Source organism: Sparus aurata, chromosome 10 (assembly GCF_900880675.1).
Source record: "Sparus aurata chromosome 10, fSpaAur1.1, whole genome shotgun sequence".
Lineage (NCBI taxonomy): Eukaryota > Metazoa > Chordata > Actinopteri > Spariformes > Sparidae > Sparus > Sparus aurata.
Window position 1 is genome coordinate 3,257,404 of NC_044196.1, and position 27,523 is coordinate 3,284,926.

The 27,523-nt window shown below is 41.5% G+C and overlaps 2 protein-coding genes across 2 annotated transcripts; both read right to left on the reverse strand.

The window, feature by feature from the left end:
* Nucleotides 1–7,057: 7,057 nt before the first annotated feature.
* Nucleotides 7,058–15,368, reverse strand: LOC115590367 (zinc finger protein 835-like). The gene is made up of 8 exons (XM_030431717.1): nt 15,131–15,368; nt 14,324–14,389; nt 12,926–12,994; nt 12,705–12,822; nt 12,515–12,612; nt 12,110–12,342; nt 8,594–8,691; nt 7,058–8,471 (listed from the first exon to the last, which is right to left on the reverse strand). Exons 1-8 carry the CDS (start codon nt 15,354–15,356, stop codon nt 7,058–7,060), a joined length of 2,322 nt encoding a protein of 773 aa, XP_030287577.1. The 5' UTR covers nt 15,357–15,368.
* Nucleotides 15,369–17,144: 1,776 nt separating this feature from the next.
* LOC115589973 (gastrula zinc finger protein XlCGF57.1-like) lies at nt 17,145–26,870 on the reverse strand. The gene is made up of 2 exons (XM_030431187.1): nt 26,465–26,870; nt 17,145–19,702 (listed from the first exon to the last, which is right to left on the reverse strand). The coding sequence occupies exons 1-2, from the start codon at nt 26,655–26,657 to the stop codon at nt 18,114–18,116; spliced, it is 1,782 nt and encodes a 593-aa protein (XP_030287047.1). The 5' UTR covers nt 26,658–26,870; the 3' UTR covers nt 17,145–18,113.
* Nucleotides 26,871–27,523: the final 653 nt, after the last annotated feature.

A 27,523-nucleotide genomic window follows, 5' to 3' on the forward strand; every position in this document is an offset into this window, starting at 1 on the left:
GTGTCTGTCTCTTTGGGGTATTTCAGGGTCAGACTGAGGTCTCCAGTCTTCAGCAGGTCTTTCTTCATCTCTGTTCTGTCTTTGTAATCCTGGTGCTGTTCTTCAGGCTGGTCAGATCTGTTCTCATACAGGTGGACTGTCCTGTATGAGGGTTCAAAAGAGATCCACTCCACTGTAGCATCCTCAGGCAGGTCAGGTGTAGTTCTGAAGGGCAGCTGGACAGACTCCTCCCCCTCCTCCACCTCCACCTGACAGACTGAGAGGAAACAAAGCACAACATCAGCTGTACAGACAGCAGCAGCAGTTTTGAATAACTTTACTGACTGATTACAAAGTAGTAGAGAAAGCTGAAGGACAGAACCAGATGAGAGCAGCAGGTAACAGGGGACAGAAACACAGGAAGTAAGACCAGGTTTTCAAGGTGTTGGACATGATCAGAGTCCTGATGGTGTTGTGATGTTTTGTCCCTGTGGTCTTCACAGTAATGTCTCATCTCAGTGTTCAACTGCTGTTTGTTGCTTCTCTTTGTCACTTTCACATTTCTGGACGTCAAATTTAACATTTTCTTTGATCAACTTCTTCAACAGGAAGTGAAGATTTGTTGAATCAGCTGAGAACTGATCATCAATCAATAACTGATACAAACTATTAAAGCTGCATTTCTTTGTCATAGGTGATGAAAAGATTTGTTGTTTCAGCCTTCAGCTCCACTTGTTTCTCCATCAGGATGTGTCCCTCCCTGTTGTAGACGGTGCAGGTGTAGGTGTTACTGTCTCTCTCTGTGAGGTATCTCAGGGTCAGACTGAGGTCTCCAGTATTCAGCAGTTTTCTCTTCATCTCTGTTCGACCTCTGTAATCTCTGTGCTGTTGTTCAGGCTGTTCAGAACTGTTCTCATACACATGGACCATGTTGTCTCTGTCCCTCCACTCCAATTTTGCATCTTCAGGTGAACTGTGGTTTTGCAGGGCAGCTGGACAGACTCCGCTCTTGAATCCACCTCCACCTGGTAGACTGAGAGGACAACAAACCCCAACATTAGTCTTGCTATTTTAAGAGAACTATCAAGCCAGAGATGTTTTGCGTTGTTTTTATCTCCATTTTTTTGTTCAAGTCGCAAGTGATTGGTCAACTACATCATGTGTAGTGGCGACTGTATATCCGCACTAAGCAGGAGGGGGAGAGGCTACAGAGAGAGAGAGAGAGAGCCCTGGCCGACGCTGAGCTGGTGCAGAAACCTCTGAAGGAAAAGCCACGTACCCTGACATCAGAGTTGGGGCCAAGGTGCAGGTGTAGGTGCAACTGTCTCTGTTTGTGGGGCATTTCAGGGTCAGACTGAGGTCTCCAGTTTTCAGCAGGTTTCTCTTCATCTCTGTTCGACCTCTGTAATCTCTGCCCTGTTCTTCAGGCTGGTCAGAGCCGTTCTTATTTTTTAGGATGAAGTTGAAGAAAAGAACATGACGGTGGACACATGAATCAGAGAGAGAGGAGTTGATGTTTACCTAGAGGGATTTCTTTGTAAATCATGGTTGAGTATTTAATAGATTTTGTCAGATTTGATTTCTCAATGGACACAACTCACGTCTCTCTAGCTACTTCTGATAGAGATTTTTTCTTGAAGAAGACAAAAAACATCTTATTCTTTAGGATTACTTTCTTTAATGTTCTGAGACACTTAGAACAAGAAAACCATAGCCTTTGTGTTGAGGTTGTCACAGTTGCCCAAAAGGATTACATTGCAGCCATGTGGCAGCAGCCAGCTGAGGCGATCCAGTCGACTGTTCCAAAACTTTTTGCATGTACCAATCAGTTACACAACAAAACATGAAAATATAGGTAATCTGCAACAATGGTAGCAATAAGTAGTAACTCAAGTTATCAAATTAATGGCTCGGAGTGGAAGTATCTCAAAGTTTTCTGAGCATTGTATCGTTGTCAACTGGACTTGTTTCAGTTTATTGAAGATGTTTCACCTCTCATCCAAGAGGCTTCTTCAGTATTTTGGTTAAAGGAATATTCTGGTGTAAAATTAATCCATTGTCTAACACATTGGGAAACTGTGTTAGACTCCCTCTCGAGAGATCAAGCTAGCAGACCACTAATTTACGGAGTTTTATCAACCTCAGAAACAACCGCGTGACAACAATACACTGCAGTAAATGGATCCAACAATAAACCGCCACAAAAAAGCCACAAATAATGCTCAGAACAGCACCAAACTTCAGCAACAGTACAAATAGGGTCTCAGCACATAGTCCGGGGCATCTAACCTCCGCTAGCTTAGCTGGATTTCTACTGAAAAGCTGACTAAATTTACCAATCTTCTGCAGCAGCTTCCTGTTGACAGGAAGTCCCGACGACTCGATTACTGAGTGCAGTAGAGTTCCGCGGCTCATGGATGAAAATGTATGATTATGACTCGAAAAAGCAAGAAAAGTTAATATGTGCTAGCGGAGGTTAGATGCACCGGACTATGTACTATGTCTGCACTTAAACTCATTACAAATTATGAAAGTAAAGATAAAAGTCCATCACTCAGTTTTTTCAAAACCAAAAAATCCCACAATTTTTGCTCAATTGTCACCAAACTTGCTAGAGAGCATCTTCAGACTGTCCTCCACAAAACATGTTTCTCGGAATTTTGATTTATCAAAAATTAAGCCTACAGTGCATCAAAATGTATGACCGTAAACAGTACTGTAAACATATACTATCAAATTCTTGCTAAATACATTTTCTATCTTCCTGAAAAAATATATCAATATATCATCAGTCATGGTTGAGGAGGTTGGTTGACAAATATCAGAATTTTACCTAAAAAACTGAATTTTTGAGAACATTTTGAATTCTGCTCTCATGTGAATAATTGCAGTCGATGCAAGCAGCATTTTTAAACATCAGTTATTCACTTATAGAGCAAATCAATCATTTTTAAAAACAAATCTGCCTGCACAACAGTGAATGGCTTACTCAATTTGTGAAGCGACTGTTGTATTGCCACTTCCCAATTAGCTCAGAGCGATAGATGACAGTCTTTGGTTCCAGAAGTTGTGACTTCAAGTCTCAAGTGGTCCAAAATGAACATTGTTGTCAAATATATATTTTTGAGATATTGTTTTATGTTGGATTATACTTGAAGGTATTTCCTTTAGTTTTGGGATTGTTTGGAGCTTTTACCTCTTTGTAAAGATATTTAATGGACTGTGGTGGAAGTTAGAACAGTGAACAAAGGTATTATGTCAGATGTGTTCACATAAAGTGTATTAATGCCACCATCCACCTTATACCATTGTTTTGTATTGCTGGGTGAATAGACAAGAACTTGTATACAGGTAGGGTAAGGACTAATACAGTATAATGCAATTATTGTAATTATCAGTACTTTTGATAACATTTTTTAAAACATTGATTTTAACATGCTGACAGTGCAAGAGTGCAACAGAGAGATAGAGAAAAAAAATAGCATAATCTGATATCTTTCATCTGGAAAAAGGCAGTTATCTGATTATGAGAAATCTGATAAACAAATTTAGATGTTTGCCTGATAATTAGTTTATTCATTGCATGTGTACATGTTAATTTGATTTCAATCATTTTGTTTTAAGTCTAGACATGTGCAGGTGGACTCAGCTAGTGCTAAGAAAGGTCTTCTGCCTGCCTGTTGGAGAGATCGAGAGACTAAAGCCTCAAACGCTGCTTCCTGTGACGCCCACCTGTTGTATCCAGCAACATAAACAGGTGTTTTAAGCAGGTTTGACACAAGGGATGTAGCATTCAGCAGGTCGCAGGTGACTAGAGAGTAGGGCTGCAACGATTAGTCGACATAACCAATAATAAAAATGTGTCGACGTGAAATTTTTGCGTCGATGCATCACATTTATTATTGTTATCATTATTATTATCATTATCATTTTTAAAAAAAAGATTTGAGCTGGAGCAAATCGCTTTAGCATTGCTACTAGAATGCGCACCACATTGTGGCGTAGAAGAAGAAGACAGTTCTGCAGAAGCAGAGGTAGAATATGAATGATGGCGGAACATGTTAAGAAGAGCAGGAAAGCGAGACCAAAAACGTCCAAAGTATGGGAACGTTTTTAAAATTAAACTGCGAAACATGTGACATGCAAGCTTTGTCAAACACAGCTGTCATTTGATGGCAGCACTACAGCCAGGCATGAGCACCTGAAACATTAGCACCCTGGAGCTGTGGTGGCATGTACGCCAGAGGGGTAAGTTCACAAGTGTTGGGTGGAAACCTCCCATCTTCAATACATGATATTAAATTTACGTGTGACTCTGTAATATCTCCAAAAAATCAAGCCTGGCCCAACTCGTGCACACTGAGTCCTAGCTCGGCCCAGCCAGACACATTAGCTGTAATTATGAGCTGACCACTTTTTCAGTAACGAGTAATGAACTGCGTTAATATTTCCAAACCAGTAATCAGATTAAAGTCTAAACTCATCCAAGTCACTGTGCATTACTATTATTTTTGTCATTTTCCTTGATAGAAATATATATTTTTGCTTTCTTCTTGCTTCTCAGGGAGTGATGTCACCTACAAACCTACAAGCAAATCAAACTGAAATGGAATTGCATTTTTTTAGAAATATTCATCCATTAGTGTGCAACCATAATGTGATTTATTAAAATTCATAGTAAAAATGCAACAGATCTGGAATGACAACAAGTGCGATTGTTGTGAACTCATGTTCCCCATGTGTCATCAGACAAGAGGCCGTCTGGAGACGAGCTCTTTGAATAATGTGTACAGGCGTGGAGGGCAGCCAGTAAAATCGATTATGAAAAGTCAAATTTGCAAATAAGAGGTTTATTTCTAACAGCAACGCTATCAGTAATAATTCATGTGTAGGATATCAAGTTAGTGCAAAATAGTAATGATATAAATTGGATAAAACCCTGAATAGTAAACCTCCACTAAATGCAATAATGTATAACATAATAATTCATTTGTAATTAATTAAAAACTGTAACAATGAGTATTAATTAGTTCAAATGATATATTAAATATCCAGTTGTGTTTAGCGCTGCAACGATTTGTCGACAAAAATTGATGATAGAAATAGTCAACAATTAATTCCATTGTCGACAATTGTCGCCAGACGTGTTTTTCCAACGGAGTGAGGCATCTCGCTTTATTACAATCTCTACAATAGTGTAATGTATACAGAAATGGCGGCGTCCTACACAGCAGCTAGGTGTACCAAAACTTCTAAAGTTTGGGAGCATTTTAGCCTGGATACGGCAAATAAAAAGATTACTTGCAAGGTTTGCAAAGCAGACCTTGTGTATCACTGCAACACCTCGGTGATGCACGAACATTTAAAGAGAAAGCACGTCGGACAGTTGAACGAAACGGAGTCTGACTCGCTTCGGTAAGATTCAAGTAACATTCAAGCCAATACGTTTTGTTTTTGATGTACCGGTACATTGTACATTTTATACGCTTATTTTCGCAGGAAAAAATGTTTACTTGTCTTTAATTTATTATTAATAAATTATTATTATTATGTTTTATAAAACACATTTGCCTGTCCTTAAAAATGGAGAGAGGTTTATTTATTTATGGATTTATGTCTATACTGGCCGAGCACTGTGCCTAATTGGTTTTAGATAGGACATTTTTATTAACTTTTTGTATAAATCAGCAGCAGAGTTGAATAACAGATGCATTTTGCATTGAAGTACCCATCTGTCTTGTGTTTATTATCATTTGCCACATAATTAAAGCAACCTCATGCTAAATTTAGGAAAAAATTAATAACCGACTAATCGTTTCAATAGTCGGTGACTAGTCGACTATTAAAATAGTCGTTAGTTGCAGCCCTAGTTGTGTTTCAAAATATTGTGTTTTCAAATGCATGTTTCGTGGGTTTTTAATATGCTCTGCGAATATGAGGTAAAACCAAAGTCCAAACAAGCCAACAAACAGAAACAGATGCTGCCAAAATAATCGTGACTAATCAATACAATAATCAATAGATTAGTCGACCACCAAAATAATTGTTAGTTGCCGCCCTGCTGGAGAGTCTGCTAGTGTTACAGTCAGTGCTGTATGGACTCTACCAGCCTAGTTAATGTGGTCATTCAGGGACGTAGTGCAGGAAACCAGACTGATAGCTGAGTTTATAACACTGACACTGTCACCTTCCCTCACTAAATACTAAAGTATATTCAGCACATGTCAGATTATTTGTATGAATATAAGAGTTGTTTTTAATCAGATTGTTGATCAAATAAATGAATGTGAAAAAGTGCTGATTCAGCTCTGAGGCGGTGTATTGTTGTCGTGCGGTCGTTTCTGAGGTTGATAAAACTCTGTAAATTAGCAGTCTGCTAACTTGATCTCTCGAGAGGGAGTCTAACACAGTTTCACTGTGTGTTAGACCATGGATTAAATTTACACCGGAATATCCCTTTAAGGAGGCTTCGGTGTTTTGTATCTGTTGCAGCTTTATCTAACGGCTAGGATTCAAGCAATAAGTCCAATTATTTAAGGCAGAAACGCTCTGAATTTAATAAACAGCTGAAGTCAATATGTTACAGTAAAACTATGACTATGAGGCCTCAAACATTCCACTGCAGTCTGTGAGGTCCCTTAGTTAAAGTCTCCTGAGTCCACAGAACGTTTTCTGGTTCAGTAGTATCCAATGAGCAGGGAGCAGAATGTGGAGGAATGCGGTCCAGCTCATTCAGCACTGGACCGACCGGCACCGCAGATTAGTCGACCACCAAAATAATTGTTAGTTGCCGCCCTGCTGGAGAGTCTGCTAGTGTTACAGTCAGTGCTGTATGGACTCTACCAGCCTAGTTAATGTGGTCTGGTTCAGTTGTATCCAATGAGCAGGGAGCAGAATGTGGAGGAATGCGGTCCAGCTCATTCAGCACTGGACCGACCGGCACCGCCGGGAGCCAACGCTGCTGATCCCCCCTCAGTGTTTGTGACCACAGTCAGCAGCAACTGTGACCTCAGAACATTCGTCTGTAAAACTTCCAGAGCATCAAAATCTAAAAGAAGAATACGAAAAGTCCGACACTTCAGCTGGACTCGAGTCCGTCCTCCGCTGCCTTCTCCACCTCCTGGTGGCTCTTCATATGTGTCTTCAGACAGTGGCTCTGAGTGAAGGCTCTCTCACAGACGGTGCACTCGTAAGGTCTCTCTCCGCTGTGCGTCCTCATGTGGACCGTCAGATACGTCTTGCGAGCACAAGCTTTCCCACAAACTCCGCAGACATACGATTTGACGCCCGTGTGGATTTTCATGTGTTCAGTGAGGTTGCCTATGGGTTTGAAGCTCAGGCCGCACTCTGAGCACTGGTACGGCCTCTCCGCGGCATGGACGATCATGTGACTGTTTAGAGATTCTTTAGATGACAGCACCTTGCCGCACTTGGTGCAGGTGATCGTCACCTTGGTGTGTCTTCTCAGGTGAACCTTCAACTCACCTCTCGTGTAGAACATTTTGCAGCAAATGTCACAGAGAAACGCTTTGTCACGCTCTAAGTGAATTTTCTCGTGCAGTTTCAGTCTTACAGAAGTTCTGAAATTCTTCCCACAAACCTGGCAGCAGAAATATTTTATTCCCACGTGCAACAACTTGTGTCGGGACAGCGCTCGGAAGTCGGCAAAGGATTTGCCACAAACGTTGCAGCAGTAGGGCTTCTTACCTGTGTGGCTGTTGCTGTGGATCCTCAGCTGCTGTTTGAAAACAAAGGACTTATCACAGACGTCACATTTGTGCGGTTTCTCATTCACATGTTGCCACAGGTGATTTCTCAAACCAGACGAGCACGTGTATGTTTTATAGCATATTTCACATTTATACGGTCGCTCTCCGGTGTGTAGCGCGGCATGGCTACGTCGACTAGCAGCAGTGAGGAAAGACTTTCCACAGATGTCACAGCTGTGTGTCTTCAGGTGAGTTTGAAGATGACTTCTCAGCTCGTCTGCAGACTCTGAACGTTCTCCACATGCTCCACAAAGCCTCTCCGGATCGTCCATGTGAGTCCAGGAGTGTTTGATCAACATGTTCTTTGACCTGTGCAGAGCATGGCAGACTTTACAGGACAGAGCAGTGACGCTGTTTTCAGTCGACGCCTCCTTCTGTTTCCATCTCTTTGATTTGTCTCCAGGATGTTTGACTCGCCGCTTCCTAGTCGTCTTCGATGGTCTCGGTTCAGCTTGGTCCTCACTCAGCTCCTTGTCATTCTTGTCTGGCTTCCATTCATCATCTCTGTCGTCTTCTTCCTCCACCTCCTCATCATCATCATCATCTCCATGTTCTCCTTCGCTCTCAGCAGCAGTGCAGGCAGAAGAAGAGCCACTAGAGTCCTGTGATACTCCACATTGTTGCCCGTCTTCCTCCACCTTCAATTGTTGTTGTCGTCTTGAGTTGCCAGACTGATGATCCGCTTTGTTGCTCTCCACTTTTTCAACAGGACTGTGGTCGGAACTGAAGGTAGAAAACAGACATTGTCATTTATTTAAATCGTGTAACTCAAACACTGAGCTGAACGGAGCTTGTTAACGTCTAGCTCCTGAAGACATCTTCCTCTCTGTCTGGTCTGTTCTCACCTCGCATGAGTTCTGTTATCATCTCGGCTTGTATTGGCGGTGTTTTCATCTGTTGTCTCTGGAGGAAGAAGTTGTTTTGGGCTGGTCGTCTTTGCTCTCTGCAAGAAATGACAACAGTTAAATTGCTACTCTCCAACAACTGGCTGTTCAGAGCTTTAGGGGCCACTACTAGCCAGAACTTTGCAGACCACCCACTGACACTTGGCTTGTCTGTTGGTTGGTTGGTTGTTTTGTTGGATGTTTTATTTGTTGGTTGGCTGATTTGTAGTTGGCTAGTTGTTTTGTTGGTTGGTTGTTTGTTTTGTTTGGTTAGTTGTTTTGTTGGTTGGTTGTTTTGTAGTTGGCTAGTTGTTTTGTTGGTTGGCTGTTTTTTCATTTGTTGGTTGGTTGTTTTTGTAGGATACTATGGTATGTGGTCCTGACATGGGCAGCACCATATCAAGATAATGTAGGAGACACTGTTCACACACTACTTTGATATATATATGATTATTACTCACTGGCAATTAATATTACACTCGTTAAAGGGGCACCACCTCCGTGTTTAGTTATTGGAATAATCCGGAGGACATTATTCCACACACCTAACTGTACAAGTTGGCTTGGACAGTTAGAGTCCATTCAAAATCAATTTATTCAGTCTCAATATTCTGAAGTAGTGAATTCTTTGCACGTATCCATCGGTTCTCCATATTAAAATTAAGTTCCAGACAAAGACAAACGATTATATGTTTATTGACTAAATAATTTGGGTAAAATAAAAGACATGACAATTTTAGACGAACAACAGATAACAGAAAATGTAAAGACTGTAATTAGGAAAGTAATAAAGTCGTGTGACCGGCGGTAGATGGTAAAGTTAAAGGGTCGGGTTATAATTATTAAATATTACGGGAGTAATTTTTAATACTACGAGACCCTAATCTTAATTCTCTTAAATTCAAAAGATAGAAGTTAGAACTTAGACAGAAGTCAGAACTCTGACAGAAGTCAGAACTTTAGACACCACTCATTCTCACGTGTGTGGATCCAGCTGCATGAAGACGTTCAGCCGGTTTTGTCTTGGAGTCAGGAGGCACTGAAGTTTGGTGTTCTTGAGAGTTCTGGGTTGGACTACGGCACGGCGCGTCGGTCCAGTAGCCAGAGAGAAGGCCAGTGCTCTGTTGAGGAACTCTTGGTCCAAAGGCCCAGCGGGGGTTTCCGCCTTGGGAGCGCTGGGGGCAGAGTCGGTCTCAGCTGGGAGCACACAAAGTCTCTTTCGTTGGACTCTTTGCAAGGCTTGCAACGTTCTTCATCAGACGATCACAGTCTTGAAAAAGACTTTTGTTGGTGGTTTCAAGTAGTGGTAGTCAAGTTCTGATTCTGAAACTAATTCAACTTCTTCTGAATCAGGCGGTGATACTTTAACAGTATAAAATCAAAAAAGAAAAGAATTTGTTCTATTAAAGACTTCAGGAAAAGTAAAATACTTAAAGTAGGGATTCAATTCGCTTATCTTAGAGCTTGTTGCAAAAATAAAATAAAGATTACTTTAAAAAAATAAAAATAAAAATAAAAATGAAAAACAAAGAAGAGAAGAGAAGAAGAAGAAGCAGGGGGAGAAGAGGACAGGGAGAGAAGCGTGTCCGGAGAAGAAGAGCGAGAAGAAGAGAGAGAGAAGAGCAGGAAGGGCTGCAGAGAGCAGAGGGGTCTGTTTATGACCTGCAGCAGGGGGGGCCGGCTGATAGTGTCACACCTCCTGTGATCTGAGTTGAGGCTCTCAAAAAGTTAATCTAACTATACTATTGGATTTAATGTTTTGAAATCATGTTTTAGCCTTCCCAAAACTTCACCATCTTAAAAGTCGAATTTTTGCCTTCATGAAAAGATGCAACATGATAATGATCATTTGTCATTCAAGATAATTATAACCTGATTAAGACATGGAGCACCACAGTATACAACATGTAACCATAAAGTATACAATACACAGTAGAACCAAGGACTTACACATATTCCTTGTAGTTCCATCTTAACAAAACATATCAGACATTTAACGGGTAAATAACACAAGTATCACACAAGGAATGATGATCTTCAAGTCTCCTCCATCTTCAAAGGGGAGGGGGTTTCTGTTGACCTCAAACTTATTGAGTAATAAACTTCATTTGACTTGACAATAACATAACAAAGATCTGTTGAATGACTTCTTACTCTATTTCGGGATCCGTTCAATTTAAGAAATTGAGATGTAGTTTATTTGTTATTTAGGACTTATCTGAATTTGGGTGAGAACAGAAGACTGCAATTGGAGAAATGGTATGTCAGACCCAGGAACAACAACGGTCGTAAATAACAGTTGGACATGTGAGGAGAAGAACACACAGATTAAGTTTCCCATTAAGCCTTCCCCCACTGGAGAATGTTCCAGAGGCAGAGAAATGTAGACAAGCAAGACATCTTCAATCACCACATCTATGTTAGAAACCAGTCCTTCTTCCTTTTGGTGTGACCAAGGAAAACTCTATGGGCTTGACCTTGTTTGACCTGAGGAACAGGGGTTCATCTTCTTTGGAGGAAGAGGGACAGACCAGATGTGCTTAGTCGTTGTAAATTACTGAGAAGATCTCTGGTGATCTGTTTATAGCAAGGTAAACAACATCCTCCCACTCTGTGTAGAGGAGAGGAATTTGTCAGGCCAGGATATGGGGGCTTTCAGTCCCCTATGCTGGAGAGAGGAGTCAATTTGGGTTAAAGGTAATCATGGCCGAAATGAGACCACTTTAAGATGCAGAGATAAAGGCATGTGTTCCTACATTTTGTTGGTTGGCTGTTTTGTTGGTTGGCTGTTTTTTGATTTGTTGGTTGGTTATTTTGTTGGTTGGCTGTTTTTTTGTTTTGTTGGTTTTTATGTTGGTTGGCTGTTTTTTTTATTTGTTGGCTGGCTGTTTTTTTGTTTTGTTGTTGACTGTTTTTTTGTTTTGCTGGTTGGCTGTTTTTTTGTTTTGTTGACTGTTTTTTTGTTTTGCTGGTTGGCTGTTTTTTTGTTTTGTTGGTTGGCTGTTTTGTCGTCAGTTGTTTTGTTGGTTGGTTGTTTTGTTGTTTGTTTTATTTGGTTAGTTGTTTTGTAGTTAGTTGTTTTGTTGGGAGCTGGTTTATAATTACAGAAAAACTACAGAGCAGACTTCCACCATACTTGCATGGAGGACGGGTCTTGGCCCAGAACAGACCACATGAATTTTTAGTAAGGATCTTGAAAAAAAGGGGGCAGAACTTTTTCCCACCTCAACATTGCAAGATTTGTGGATTTCTCATGGACTAATGCACATTGATGAAAAACCAAACATCAGGTGTTCAGGTGTCTGGTATCTACTGGTGAGTTCAGACTGTAGTTAAGCAGTTATTTGAGGTTTCAGATTCAGAGTGAATTGGAACCATAATAGCTTGATACTGGATCAGGCTTGATGAATTAAAGGGGTCTGTTGGGTCTTGGCGGAGGTGTTCTGTCCAGGATGATATATAAATAATTGGATGTACCTTAACTCTGATATACAGCGCTGATCTTCCTTTCCCTGCGGATCTGATGGACCGCTGGATCTCCTCTGGTGTCAGTGTCTGTAGTTTCAGAGGCTTCAGTCTCCTGTTGGAGTCGACTGCAAAGACGTCAAACCCTCCTGTCAGCTGAGGAAAGGTGGACCTCAGCAGGTCCAGGAAGTCGGACTCCTGCAGTCGCCGAGGACACGTCAGGTCCTTCACCAGACACATGAGCACTAACACACAGACACAAGTTCATCACAAAGCTGAAGGGAACACACATTCTAACCTCACTTCCAAATGATAAGGACATCGTTTGGTCTTTTTATTCTCCAACACGGGTCGGTGCCCTGAGAGTTTCCTCCAGACATCCTGATGGGTTGTTTCAGGGTTCTATTGGACTCTTACTGCTTCTTTTGAGCACGTTGGAGTGGGAGTCCTTCAGCAGACCGACTCGGAGGTTTAGCGGATGTCTCCTATTGCACTTCATCTTCACAGACCGACCTCTGCAAGAAAGAAATCCAACGAAGGAGGACCATTAGAGTCGTTCTGTGTGACCCAAACCTCTCTGAGTGGTGACATCACATCGTATCTGAACCTTGCTTTTGGTGTCTGATGATCCCGGTTTTTCGGGTCGTCCTGATGGAGACTGGAGCTCTGTGCTGCTTCATCTCCACCCTCCTCTTCCTCAGCATGGCCTGAGAAGTCCTCCACATCTGAGCGAAACAGAAACAAAATGATTACATCTTGATTGTGCAACAACAAAGACTTCACTGCAAAAATCACCATCATCGTCAGAAGTTCTTGTACTGGAAGTACGTGTTGATTGCTCTTCGTCCTCGGGGAGTTCCTGTCCTCCAGCCTCCTCTTCCTCACACACAGGTTCCTCTGGATTAGAAATAAAGGTGTGAATCGTTCACAGTCAGCAGTTTTTGTGTAATCATGTTGTTATTGGAAGATGTTTGATTAAGTTTTAAACAAGTTTGAAGCATCATCAGGGCTTCCCCTACATGTAATTGACTGTGGCGCAACGCCACAGCAAAATAAAAGCCGCCACACCTTAAAAATTCAGGCATAAATAAATCCAGTGTTAGAGAAAGATAATATTTTACCGTCGTCTTCCATCGCAGTCTTTGATGTTAACTAGCATGTGGGATATTTAGCTTGATAATTAGCTAGATGATTAAAATGGTCACTTAGAGCAGAGTCCTGCACGTGTCTTATTTTGCAAACCTGCCCGAACCCACCATACTTAAAACCGCATCCAACCCGTTTTCCGGCAGTAGCACGAATTACATTCCGTAGCCGAGCTGACCCGCTATAAATTGATACCGACGGCCGAAGGAAAATTGGACGGAGGCAATTTTTAAAAGTGAAAGTAAGCCAGCGTCGGTAATGGGAGTTCTGGGAGGGTGCAAGCACGCATGAATGAGCTCATATGAAATATAAATGCTTATCATTTGTGTCGCTAATAATGACTGATGATAAGTGACACCTTGAAAATGGCAATCCTAAAACCCGACCCGCCTCTCCAGGCCTCCGACCCGATCCGCATCTGTGTCCGACACAGTACACTATTTTTCACCCGTGCAGGACTCTGACTTAGATAACTCCTCTCTTGAAACAAATAATAAAAATAATATTTCTTTGCAATAGTAGAGGAATCTTCATTACAAGCCCATGCAGGGGAGTTCATGATGGCTGTGTGAGAGCATTATAACCAGAGAAAAAAACATGAAATTCCCTAAGTAGCCTATGATATAAGTATAAATATTACAGTATGATGGACACCCCACACAGACAGGAAACTCCTCATCTGGATCAGAACCAAGAAACAGAAACAACACAGGAAGTCCAATTAGAACTAGATAATCACACCAGAATTCTGGTTAACTCAGTCAAAACTTTGCTGAAGCGAAAAATGTATCATAAAACTGATTACATGAATATTAAGAATTCTTATGTTGATTTAATTTGTCCTTTAGGTCTGAACGTCCAAAGTTACTCGTCAGCAAAGCAACGCAGTAAAAAGTACCACAGAACTCAGCGAAGTGCAGCCAGCTGGAGTTTGGTGCACAGTGACAGTTACCCAATGACTACCAAAAACGTTATCGGTAGCAAATGTAATCTGAAATAAATAAGTCATCATGATTTACTTCTTCATTATATTTTGAATAACACGAAGCAGAAAATGTATAAGTGGATTTAAAGACGTACTGGGCTCGGATTTGTGCTCCTCAGTTCTTCCTCCAGCTGTCGGCTCACAGACAGGAAGCTCCTCATCTGGATCAGAACCAGAAACAAGACAGTGGGTTCAATTAAAACTAGATAATCACACCAGCATTCTGTTGATATGAATATGACTTTATGTGTTGATGATATTTGTTCTATTAACATGACTGTGCAAAACAACTGAAGTTATCTCAAAGTAACTCAAGGAATACAAAGATGTACTCAGAGGCTCAGAGTATCTGTCCTCGTCGCTGTGAAGTTTAAAAGTGACTAAATCAGATTCAACAAGTTTAAACTCAGTAGACAGCTGTTTGAGGTGTTCATGGTGTTAAATCAGCAGATTTTTGAATGGAGTTTGGTGAACACCGTCAGTTTACCAACGACTATTGGTGATTTTTGGAGTCTCCAACAAATTTAAGCATTGATGAATTAATGTGTTCACTTTGTATAAAAATCTCAGATTAGTCATCATGGTTTAACTCAATTCTGCAGGCAGCTGGTTCAGAGGTTCGTGGTGTTAAATCAGCAGATATTTGAATGAAGACTAGTTCACAGCGTCAGTTACCCAACAACCACTGAACAAGTTATTGGTTTTACATTTTTGGAGTCTCCAACAAGTATTGATGCATTAATGCGTTCATCACTTTTATGTTGCTTAACATGGAGCTCGTTTTAATGACTTCATATAAAAATCTCAGATTAGTCATCATGGTTTAACTTGATTCTGCAGAAAGCTGGTTCAGAGGTTCATGGTGTTAAATCAGCAGATTTTTGAATGGAGTCTGGTCGCACCTATCCTGAACAGAGTGACCTGCGGCTGCAGCAGCAGCTCCAGCTGCCTCCTCTGCAGGTCGATCACCTTCCTCAGACCCGACGCCTCCTCCTCGAACCCGGCCACGGTTCTGTCCACCACCGCGAGGATCTCCCGCGCGGCGGTGCTCAGTTTGTCCGCCACGAGCCCTCTGAGGAGCTCCGCGCGCTCCGCCGAGGACACGAACATCACGTCAACTGTCGCCATTTTCTCAGGAGAGAAAGTCTCGAGACACAAACTGTGTCCCAATTCAGGATCTGCACACCTTTGCGGTCTCACTGAATGAGTGTACTTTGGGGCGCGCGTCAACTTTTGTTAAATGGGACGGTCTACCCTTCGGACCATATCCTGGTTGCGTCACCAGATGTTCCCGCCCCTACCTGTACGTCACTATTTCTGCCGCCCAGGTCCGCGAAAGTGACAAGAAGAGTAAAGTTTGACTGTCAGATCTGTTTGAGCTTCAGGAATTCCTGATTTCCTTTTTAATCCTCCTGCTTGTGGAGGAAGAGGAGAAGCGGCTCTGGTTTATCTCCGGCTGAGAGGACCGTGGAGAGGTAAACCTACGGAAGAGGATTAGGGCCACGTGTGATTTTTTTTTTTTTAGTTCTCATTTTAAAGTCAGAATTCTGAGAAAAAAGTCAGAATTCTGAGAAAAAAGTCAGAATTCTACTTATAATTCATGAGGGAAATTTTAGGGTTTGTCTTTATTTTGTGACATATCTGAATATTGTGAATATTTTTGATCCCCAAATATGACTATTATTACATATCCACATACGAACACACACACACACACACACACACACACTCACACATATACGCACACTTACTGATGTTAAGTAGTGTATTTTACAGGTCGAGAACTTTCATGGTCAGCAGGGGAGTAATTATGAAATCATGTAATTATTAAATGTCTTTCAAATTACTTCCAAATTACCAAATTTATGACCTCAAAATGTCTAAAAGAAATCATCCCAACAGGATTAAGTAATATATTAGCCATTTTAGTGCTATATTTCTACAGGGCACCAGATGGTAAGTTGCGCATTCTAAAATAAACAGCAATTTTTCTCCACATTTAGCAACAAACCATGTTTAAACAACACATGTGCTTTTTTTAACGTTACTTTTGACCAGATTTACAGTGTTGTTAAAACTAAATAAATAAAATCTAAATCTAAATGTTAAATATTCTCTGTCTCTTTGGGGTCTTTAAGGGTCAGACTGAGGTTTTAAAAACTTGCAACACAGAATCTGCAAAGAAATGAATTAAACATATAAAATAAATAACAAAGAGAGTTTGAACTGACTGGAAGCAGGTGGCTGAAATTACAAATAGCTCCTTTAAACACAAACATTTTCTTAAAGAAGTGCAGATGTGCTCAGTGGAATCTACCAGTAAGAGTCTGACATCATTACAGACATGGTTCCCACACAGAGAGACCGTTCTGTTTAATAATAAGATCTGTTTTGTTACCAAAAGTTGGAGAGAAGAGTTTGGAGTTTACCACGAGGATTTCCAAAGTCATGTCTCAATATGTAACTGATTCTGAGGATCAAAAGGTGACCTCTCACCAGATTTCAGAGAGAGACTTCTTGAACAGGACTTGTGTTTCTGCTTACAAAACTAATCTTATGATTTACCAAACGGTCTCTGTAGGAATATTTTCTGTCAGACTCTGAGAATAACAACCTCAGCCTGTCAGAGACAAAAACACTTCTAGTGGACTGAAGTTTGACGGTCGGAGTTGCCCATAAGGATCATGTTGCAGTTGTGTCATGGCTGCCAGCTGAGGAGATCAACTGGACGGATCCAAAACATTCATGAAGTATATATCATTTGCATATCAAACATGTAAATATAGTTCCAGGTTAAAAAGATCCAGAATTCCCCTTAAAATTCACAAAAGCTCAGACAAGTAAACTCTCCTGACAGAAAAACACTCTGTACTGTGTCCGCTAACAAATCATTGAATAAACACCAGAAAGACATTCTGTTGTTTGTGAATTCTTTATTAGACAAACTGCTGACACAACACTGGTGTCACGAATAGGACGCTCACTGATCTGACAACAGACACACAGAGTCCCTGAAACCTCTGCTGGAAAGACAGGATAGAAGAAGAGTTCAGAGGTCTGAGGACGGGATCGAATCATCACAGTGTTTGTTGATTAAACAAAGACAGATAAAGTTCATACACAGGTGTCTTTCAGCTCAGAGGAATCTTCAGAATTACAAATGCTTGAACACAAGAAGTCATTTGCTTGTTTTTGAATTTAATATGGGATGAACTGTCACCACAACAGGACCTCTGATTTACATCCAAACACAGCTTCAACATATTTAAATAGAACACATTCAGTTTCCTCAACAACTCAAACACTGAACAAAACATGAGAATAACCATAAGAACATTTAACCCACACCGTTTCGGTTGAACACATTCTGAATCTTGTTTCAGACTTCCCACTTTCAGTTCGGATCTAAAAATACTTTTTCAATACGCAGTAACTCAAAACATGTTTATTTCTCGTCAAACAACAATATCCAACTCCCTACTGTGTCAGTATTTGGACATGTTCACCAGACACGTTTGTAATTATCTTGTAGGAAAGTGCTGAACTGTGTTGTTGTCACTGGTCTCATCACAGTCTTCGGTCTCAGCTGAACCTCTAAGTTTGGTTGTGATGAAGCTGTGACGTGTTACAATGATCACACTTGTGTTTATTTAATGTGCCACGCTGGGTGATTGTTTTGTAACAACCGCCACAACAGAAGTATTTCTCTCCTGTGTTCACGGCCACGTGTCGGGTCATACTTCTCTTAAGTCTACATTTATTATTTAATTATTTACAAAATTCAGAGCAAAGAAATGCTTTTTCTCTTGTGTGAATCCTGATGTGTACAATAAGATTATGCTGTCAGCTGAATCTTTCACCACATTCACAACAACTTTGTGATGTCTATCCTTTGTGAGTCCTGATGTGTGTGGTAACATGTTGCTGTCGGGTAAATCTTTTACAACATTCACCACAACTAAACGGTTTCTCTCCTGTGTGAATCTTTGTGTGTGTGATAAGATTTTGCTTTCGGACAAAACTTTTACCACATTCACGACAACTGAACGGTTTCTCTCCTGTATGAATCTTCGTGTGTGTGATAAGATTTTGCTGTTGGTTGAATCTTTTACCACATTCACGACAACTGAACGGTTTCTCTCCTGTATGAATCTTCGTGTGTGTGATAAGATTTTGCTGTTGGTTGAATCTTTTACCACATTCACCACAACTAAATGGTTTCTCTCCTGTGTGAATCTTTGTGTGTCTGATAAGACTTTCCTGTCGGCTGAATCTTTTACCACATTCACGACAACTGAACGGTTTCTCTCCTGTATGAATCTTCGTGTGTGTGATAAGATTATGCTGTTGGCTGAAACTTTTACTGCATTCACGACAATTAAACGGTTTCTCTCCTGTGTGAATCTTTGTGTGTCTGATAAGATCTGGCTTTCGGACAAAACTTTTACCACATTCATGACAACTGAACGGTTTCTCTCCTGTATGAATCTTTGTGTGTGTGAAAAGATTTTGCTGTTGGCTGAATCTTTTACCACATTCAAGACAACTGAACGGTTTCTCTCCTGTGTGAATCTTTGTGTGTGTGATAAGATGTTGCTTTCGGACAAATCTTTTACCACATTCAGGACAACTAAATGGTTTCTCTCCCATGTGCATCTTTGCGTGTCTGATAAGATTTTGCTGCTGGCTAAATCTTTCACCACATTCACGACAACTAAATGGTTTCTCTCCAGTCTTAATCCTCTTAAAACTCCTCAGTTTTGAGTTTTTGCTAGATCTTTCACCACAGTCAGAGGAAGTAAACTGTTCCTCGCCAGAACCACATCCTACACCACTTACAGGGACTTCAATGTTTTTCTGAGCGTTTGAACTTGACTGAGGTTCTTTGGTCTCACTCCAAACATCATCATTGTCTTTACCCTGAGGTTCAGGAGAGTCCTCTGCTTCAGGTTCAGTAGAGTCTTCAGCCTCAGGTTCAGTAGAGTCTTCAGCCTCAGGTTCAGTAGAGTCTTCAGCCTCAGGTTCAGTAGAGTCTTCAGCCTCAGGTTCAAGAGAGTCTTCTGTCTCAGGTTCAGGAGAGTCTTCAGCCTCAGGCTCAGGAGAGTCTTCTGTCTCAGGTTCAAGAGAGTCTCCTGTCCTGTCTTCAGTCTCTGATTGTAAATGTCTATCTGGAACTGAGCTCCTGGCTGGTTCTGGTCCACCACAGTCCTGTCCATCAGCTTCCATTTCCATCTGTTCAGTTTGTCTTTGATGAAGCTGCGAGGACTGAGGTTTCTCTTCATCATCATCTTCATGCTTCACAGGGACAAGAGTGAATGTGAACTCAGTGATATCAGCTTCCTCCTGATTAGTCCACAGTTCCTCCTGTTCATCTTTAATGTGTGGGGGCTCTGGGTCCTGCTGGTCCAGACTGGAGCTCCACTCCTGCTGCTTGGGATAAACCTTTTTCTGACCAAACAACAGCTGCTGGACATCTGCAGGACACAGGAGACAAAAAGACAAATGTTAGGCCGACAGAAAAAAGTTCAAATCAGGTTGATATTTAGCTAAACACTGGAGCGGACAGGTAACCCCACATTGTTCCACTGAACATCATGAGAAATGAGAAATCTTGATGAATTTAAACAGTGTGTAAGAGTAATATTGTGTTGGAAATTTACTTACTCTGTAAATAAAAAGAAATCAACAACAATACAATCACAAGTTTATTGTTGATTTAAAGTTCTTACTTTTGGTTTTCTGCACCGACAATTTGATGCTTCATGCTCCTTGATAACCTCCATTGTAAAATTTCTTGTGCCCACAATGAAGCTTTTATTCTGCATTCAGACAAAACACGAAGTAAATATTTGGTCTGGATTACTCACACTTCTTTGATCGCAGGGTTGTTAAATCTTAATTGTGTCTACTCGCACAACGTGAATAGAAATAGCCGTGAACACGTGGCACCCAGCCAGAGTCTGCAGCTTCCAGTGCTACCTGAAGCTAACAGGTGAACAGTTCTCAGCTGTGTAGCATCTGTCCATTTGTCTCCACTGAGTGGCAGCTTCTTAACAGGTGTGTTAAAAACAATAGATCTGTCTGGCCACATTAGTGTAAACCCAAAACAAAAAGATTCCTCTGTGATTTGACCACAATGAATAATTCAAAAGGACACCGAAATAACAGCATCATAATGCCGCATTGTAAAAAGTCTGAATTCATGCTACCTGAGGCTGGAAATTAGCCTCCAGGAGGGACAGTAGAGACTGTTGAGCCCTGATTTTCAATGAGACTTGGCTGAACTCAACCGTCCCAGACACCATTTAAATGGAGGGGCTAACATCATTCTGGGCGGTCAGGAGCTGAACTCTCAGGGGTAAAACTTGGGCTGGTGGAGTGAATATACATAAATAACTACTGGTACAAATCCCACAATAGTCTCTAGTCACTGCTCTCCCACATTAAATTCTGACTGTTATATGTCGCCCTCTCTACATACCCAGGGAACGTACTGAGATGTCATCATGGCAGTATACATTTCCCCAGTGAAGACACTGAGGAGGTCTTGAACACTCAGTACTGCTCCATCAGTGAGCTACAGTCCACACATCCTGTTGGAGAGGTCTCTGTTGCTGCAGACTTCAACCAGGCCAACATGAAGAAGGTTCTCCCTGGTTATCACCAATATGAGGACTCTGTGACTCGGGGAGTTTACACACTACACCATCAGTACACTAACATCAAGGGGGCTTTTAAAGCACTCTGCCGCCCCACCTGGGCTCCTCTGACTGGGCACAAGTGTGTTGCAGGACTGCTTTGAATAATCAACCTCTACCTGAACTGAGCGATCAGGAATACAAAGCAGGCCGACAGTCAAAGATCCAGAGTCACTTCTATGACTCTAGGGACACCAGACGATTGTTACAGGGTATAAAACACATGACTACAGGCCCACTCCCCCCACTGTGACAGCAACACGGACTTCCTAAATGACCTCAAGAACTACTTTGGACAGTTTGATGCACTAAATAAAACACCCACCATTAAAGCCCCCTTCACCAGGACGACCAGGTTCTCAGTCTCAATCCAGCTGATGTCCAGTGGACACTGAGGAGAGTCGACCTACAGAAAGCTGCAGGTCCTGACAATATACCTGACCATGTGCTTAAAGAGCGGACAGACCAACTGACTCGTGTCCTCACAGATGATTTAACTCCTCCCTGAGCCAGAAGATCGTTACCTCCTGCTACAAGAAGCCACCATCATCCCGGTACCAAAAAACCCACTGTCACTTAAAAACTACCGTCCTGTAAAACTCAGACCCGAGCTGGTGAAAGACCACATAGTCTCAGTGCCGCCTCCATCACTCCACCTGCTCCACTGAAGCTACCATATCCTGAGCACTACATCGCAGGGCTTGACGCTAAGCTTTTTTCCAAGTAGCACTGTGCTACCATGCGGAAAAATTTAGTATTAGTAATTTTGGTAAAAACGTCATTTTCAAACAAATAAAGTACTTATTTAGCCTAATCCTAACCCTGTAGACTAATTTTAATGTTATAACTGGCTCTTTTAAACTGGAAGAATGTCCCTGCTCCAGCAGTCAACATAGTCTGGTCTCCTGACCCGCTTGACCAGGAACTAAGCCACCTCTCTACGGCTGGACTTGGGTCATAGCTCTCCAGTGGAGGCCCCACGAGGCTGATGCGCATCAGGTCCTCTGTTGTGGACACGACCAGGCTGCTTCGTGTGGAGGTCTTAAAGCTTCACAGCTACAGTGCCCCGGCTGCCTCCCAGTGTCCAACAACGCTTGGCCAGTAGATTCGAGTTTTACTGGCCCCATGTGTAATTATAGTGGCCCAGCCACGAAAAAAATTGAAATAACTGTTTTTCTGGAAAAAAAAAGAAAAAAAAAGACTTGTTTATAAACTGAAATTGTTCCCATTTAATTGTTTGGAGAGTCTGTCCCTGCAAAATCAGTATGTTCTGGCAGTGGTGGCAAAAAGTAATAGGGATTTGCGTAATAACAAGTATTAAAATTTCAAAATTTAAATTACAACATATTTAATATTTTGAGATGTATCATTTCTCTCACTCCTATAATTATGTTATCATATTTCAGGTGATTGATTTTCTGAAAGCACTGTACAAACAGTACCATTAATTATCCCGAAGTGGAGGGATCAGTATACCTGGATCATTTTTTAAAGGCACCTATAATAACCACACCCTGACATGTAAATGTGACATCTGTCTTGATTCATTTAATTTAACTTAAAATATGGAAAACTGACTGCATAATATATGAATCAGAAACAGAATTGATTTACAGCAGCTCCCATTCAAAGTCAAGAATATGCATAATAATAATAATAATAATAAACTATATATATTCTTGTCTTGCGAGTCTAATTTATTTTGAAAAAACATCAAGGAAGAAGACGTGACCACTGACACTGCACGTTTTTCTTTTTCGCCTTTTTCACGTGTTGTGCCCAGAAGGATGCCAGAGAATTCACAGAGAAGCTGGAGAAGTTTGTGACATTTTCATCCTGGATTTTTGTGAGGAGGGAATTAAACGCCTGTCCCAAATAAACGCCTGGTCTGCTAAGTGATTGAAACAAATAAACGCCCGGCTATTATTGGGTATTTTGCGGTAGTTCCCGCATCATCAGTACGAGCTGAACAATAAAATCTAACACTGCAAGAGAGGCGGGACTTAAGGCAGAACAGCCAATCATCAGCCGGTCAGTCCCAAAGCCGGTGTCATGTTTGAAGCAGCAACAGGAGAGGGAGGAGAGAGAGGAGGCAGCTGCAGCGAGCGCAGACACAGAGCGGCCGGAGAAAGTGAACGACTGTAGTGAGGCGTTTGTGCAAAACTGCGGATAAACGGCAGAAAAAATTTGGGTGTTTACTGCTCAGTGCTCACGTAAACAGCAAAACGGTGCATGTACTACAGTTTTGTAGGAGTCGCACTGATGCGACTGAATGGAATTTTCTATTCGCACTGGAAATAATCAACTCGCAAATGCGAGCAAAACAGTCGCACTGTTGAGCCCTGCATCTGAGCCTGAGCCCACTGCTCTTCACCCTGATGACCCACGACGATTCTGAAAGGTTCAGTACAAATCACATCATAAAGTACTCGGGCCACACAACAGTGTTGGGCCTCATCCGGGTCAAAGAACAGCTGGTGTACAGAGAGGAGGTGAAGCGTCTGGTCGACAGGTGTCACCTCAACAATCTGGACCTGAATGTGGACAACACATCGAGATCATTGTGGACTTCAGGAGGAAGCAGCTCACTCACACTCGTCTCTACATAGACGACTGGCTGCAGCTCCAGCTGCTCTGAGAACTGTAACGCCTCAGACCAGGAGGTTCTGCAGAAAGTGGTGAGACCCGGCCAGTCAATACGTGATGTCCGGGTAAAACACCTGACCTCAGGTCAGTTCATGATGTCACTGAGTGAATGACATGTGAGCGATTGTGTCTGTTGACAGAAGTGAATCTAAAAACAGTCTTTGTAAAGTTGTAACCACAGTTTGTTTTTTTACAAATCAGAAGGATTGTTTTTGTGACTGGAAGGTGACAGAAGTGCAAAGTACCTGGATGTGTTGATCTCACCTATAGGGAGACATTTCAGGGTGGACTTTGAGTTAATGGGTCACATGACCTGGAAGCTACTGACTATAATATATCTAAAGTTATATCTAAACTAATAATGTAGCTAAAGTTATATCTAATCTATTGCTAAAAATGCTGATTTCCAAACAGAATAATAAAGGGATAGTTCGTTTTTTTTTAAGTGGGGTCATATAAAGTACATATCTATAGTGGATCTGTTTCCTACCGTAATCACTGATCAGCCCAGCTTCAGTTTGGAGAAGTAGAGAGCCGCTCCGCCCAGACGCTCAGCTTTGTACTGCAGTGAACGGGGTTCAGCAAAAAAACGAAATTAACCACCTAAAACAAGGCTCACCTAAAATTTTTCACATCAGTTCAAGTGTACGTAAAATTCACACCGCTTTACATCGGCGTCAGACCGCGCTTTCTTTTGGAACTACATTTTCTCAACCACAGAACCCCTGTATCCCTATGCATGAGTAAAATCCGTTTTATTTTTTCCCAAATTCCGTTTTTCCCATTTTAATTTTTGGGAATTCCGTTTTTTCCGTTGTAATTTTTGTGAATCCTGATTTACTTTTATTATACTACAAAAAACAGTGTGTTTAATGTAAATAACATTAAATTTTTTGAACTTTTTTAACATCGATTTGGCCTGTTTTAACGTCGATTTATTCTTTAAGACTGATGTCCTCACCTTCATGCCAGCAGCTCTCCCTGCACTGTGGCCTCCTAATGCTAGTCTTAATTAACCAGAAATTAGAAATGAAAATTGTAACAAGAATTTTGACAAAATACATTCATCAGGGTTCTAGCAGTTTTCAGTAAGTCAAATTTAAGACCTTTTTAAGACATTTTAAGACCGTAAATATTAAAATTTAAGACCTTCACGACGCATTACCAAAAAAATTTTAAATCAAATAAATTCTGAAAGAATCATTTTATTACAATGAGTTTAGTAACATAAGCAGGCAAAAAACAAACTTGCCTTCAAATGAAGTATATTTAATTTCATATAAATTAAAAAGCGCACTGCAACTTACAAATGCAAGAAAAAGAAGCACACAGTCACACTCTCTCACTCTCACACACAGGAGAATGTCGAGTGGGTTTTAAATGTCGGCGCTGTTGTGAGTAAAAGATAGTTAGAGACGCCAAGACCCGTCTTACGTTGCTTCTGATTGGTTTATATTGAGTGGTGCCCTCCGTGGTTGGTTAGATTTAGGCACAAAGGACTGATGGATTGGTCTGGGATTGGTTATCTCGGTCAGTCAATCAGAGTTACTCGAACTACGACAAGTCGAGGACCAAAGTTTATTATCATGAAAAAAATAAATATAGAGTATTGAATGGGGAAATATAAGCGTGAGAAATGTCAAGTGTGGCGTGTGGTGTGAGAATGGGTCAAATTGCGTGACTGTCACACTCAAAGCGTGACGCTTGGCAGCTCTGTCATGTCTTCATACAGTAGTATATTTTGTGTTTTTATGGGTTTCATTGAATAAAAACATGGTCAGCTCTCAGGCAGATCCAGAAAAGCCTCCCAGCCCAGGCAGAGTCAGCTAAGAGGGCTGTGGCTAATGGGGCTAGCTAGCTAACAGCAGCTACTGTTAGCAGCAGTTAGCAGTCACTCTGGTATTATATGCCGATAACATGAATCGGACAGGTGGTTAACTCTCACGCAGCGGCATTACACCTTTAATTATGATTCTCAGTTCTGCTTCTTTGCAAAACAACAGTTCACCTGACACATAAATGTCAAGTTTCTCAGCTTTTTCGCCGACGAAGACGGAGCTGTGAGCAGCCTCATCACCATGCTTGCAATGTTTTAGTTCCCCCCCGTGCAGTTTTCCGCAGACAAACATTCCTCTTCCACACGAGAACAACATTTCAGTGAAATTATGTTAATTCCGCGTTAAAAAGTAGATTCCGTTTTAATCGGCCAATTCCGCGATTCCGTCCGCGATTCCGTGATCGTGGAAATCATAGGGCCCTACATGAGCGCTAATGTGGAAGGATACGGAGAGTTAAGTTTCGTTTTTATCGAAAGTAAACCTCTCGTCCAGCAGCTGGGCCTCGCGCCATATTCCGCCGCTCGCAGATCAGCTGTTGCCCAGTTACGCTAGTACGTAGGGATACGGAGGTTCTGCGGTTGAGAAAATGTAGTGCCAAAAGAAAGCGCAGTCTGACGGCGATGTAAAGCGGTTTGAATTTTACCTATACAACGTACACTTGACTTGATGTAAAAAAAATTAGGTGAGCCTTGTTTTAGGTGGTTAATTTCTCTTTTTCTCTGGACCCGTTCACTGCAGTACAAAGCTGAGCGTCTAGCTGGAGCGGCTCTCTGCTGCTCCAAACTGAGGCTGCGCTGATCGGTGATTACGGCAGGAAACAGATCCACTATAGATATGTTCTTTACATGACCCCACTTCAAAAAACACCAACTATCTCTTTAACTTAAAGCAGAAAAAGCACTAAAGTCCAATACAAAGAGATGTGTCTCACTCAGCAAGAATCTGGACACAGTTCGGCTCTGGTTCTGAGTCAATGGGTCACATGACCCGGAAGCTATTGAACAAAGATGCAGATTTGTGTCGGTGCCGACAGTGAAGAAGGAGGAGAACGAACCTGCTCTGTGTAACCGAAGCTGAGGCGTTAAAGCAGAGTCCAGTAGGTTCCGGTGTCGCTGGTTCTGCTCTGTGGACCGACACAGTTCCTCCTCGTACTCTGCTATCGTCCTTTCAAACAGCGCACATATCTCCTCAGCAGCCGCAGTCAGTCGCTGCTTCACCAACGATCTCAGAATCTGGACTTTAGACATTTTCACACAGTCACACTGTTTACAGCTAGCATGCTAAGCTAACGTGAGTATACTTGTATCTGGCGGGAGATGAGTCTGAGAGCAAACAGCACAAAGTCCATCACACACGTTCATCCAGACTGTCACTACGTCACTACCGTGGACGGCTCCTCTCTAATCGATCATCAATAATCAGAAGAAAACCGATCTGAGCGGCGCAGTTAGAATAAAAACAAACTTTGTTTTGATTCGTTAACGCTCGTAACGTGCAGCGCGAGCCTCTGACGGTTTGCTACGGCAAGTCCCCTGGGACAAACCTCGCAGCTGCACGTTAACCGAACCGCCTTTGTTTTCATTCTAACGTGTAAACATGTCGTTATTTTAACACAAAGAAAGGAATATCTTCATGTAAAACGTTTGCCGAATGAACAAGAAGGCTCGAATAGTTCAGAAAGTGATGTAGACAGAGTTTCACAGCGTTTATAAAGTGTCTCTTAACTCAACAACTCACTAAATTGAGACTTTTTTAATGGAGTCTGGGGACTTTATCCAAGAAGTAGCCTACATAAGTTACTTAATGAGTGTGTTTGATATGAAGAGCACAGCTACCTCTAATTCAACCACTAGATTCATTTATAGGGAACTATCTACATGTACGTGTTCCATATACTTTATGATATAATATAACATGATATAATTAATAAATATAAAATAATTTAAAAGTGACTCCGATCCGTCAGATTTGATCTTCATGTCTGTGTACATGAAGGTGTGTGAGTGTCGTTATTTCACGTGTCTTTATTCAGAACAGAAAACACTTTTCAAAAGCAGTCACTAGGTGGCGGTACAACGCCTTCTCAACACTGTCAAATTACTGTTTTTACACT

Bases quoted from the DNA above. Each gene is read 5' to 3' on its own strand.
- LOC115590367 (XM_030431717.1), bottom strand. From the start codon at position 15,356: ATGGCGACAGTTGACGTGATGTTCGTGTCCTCGGCGGAGCGCGCGGAG. The intron at 12,995-14,323 runs GTACGTCTTTAA...TTTCTAATCCAG, and splicing joins GGAGCACAAATCCGAGCCCA to AGGAACCTGTGTGTGAGGAA. The intron at 8,472-8,593 runs GTGAGAACAGAC...TTCTACCTTCAG, and splicing joins GATAACAGAACTCATGCGAG to TTCCGACCACAGTCCTGTTG.
- LOC115589973 (XM_030431187.1), bottom strand. From the start codon at position 26,657: ATGTCTAAAGTCCAGATTCTGAGATCGTTGGTGAAGCAGCGACTGACT. The intron at 19,703-26,464 runs GTTCGTTCTCCT...TGTGTCCTGCAG, and splicing joins GCTTCGGTTACACAGAGCAG to ATGTCCAGCAGCTGTTGTTT.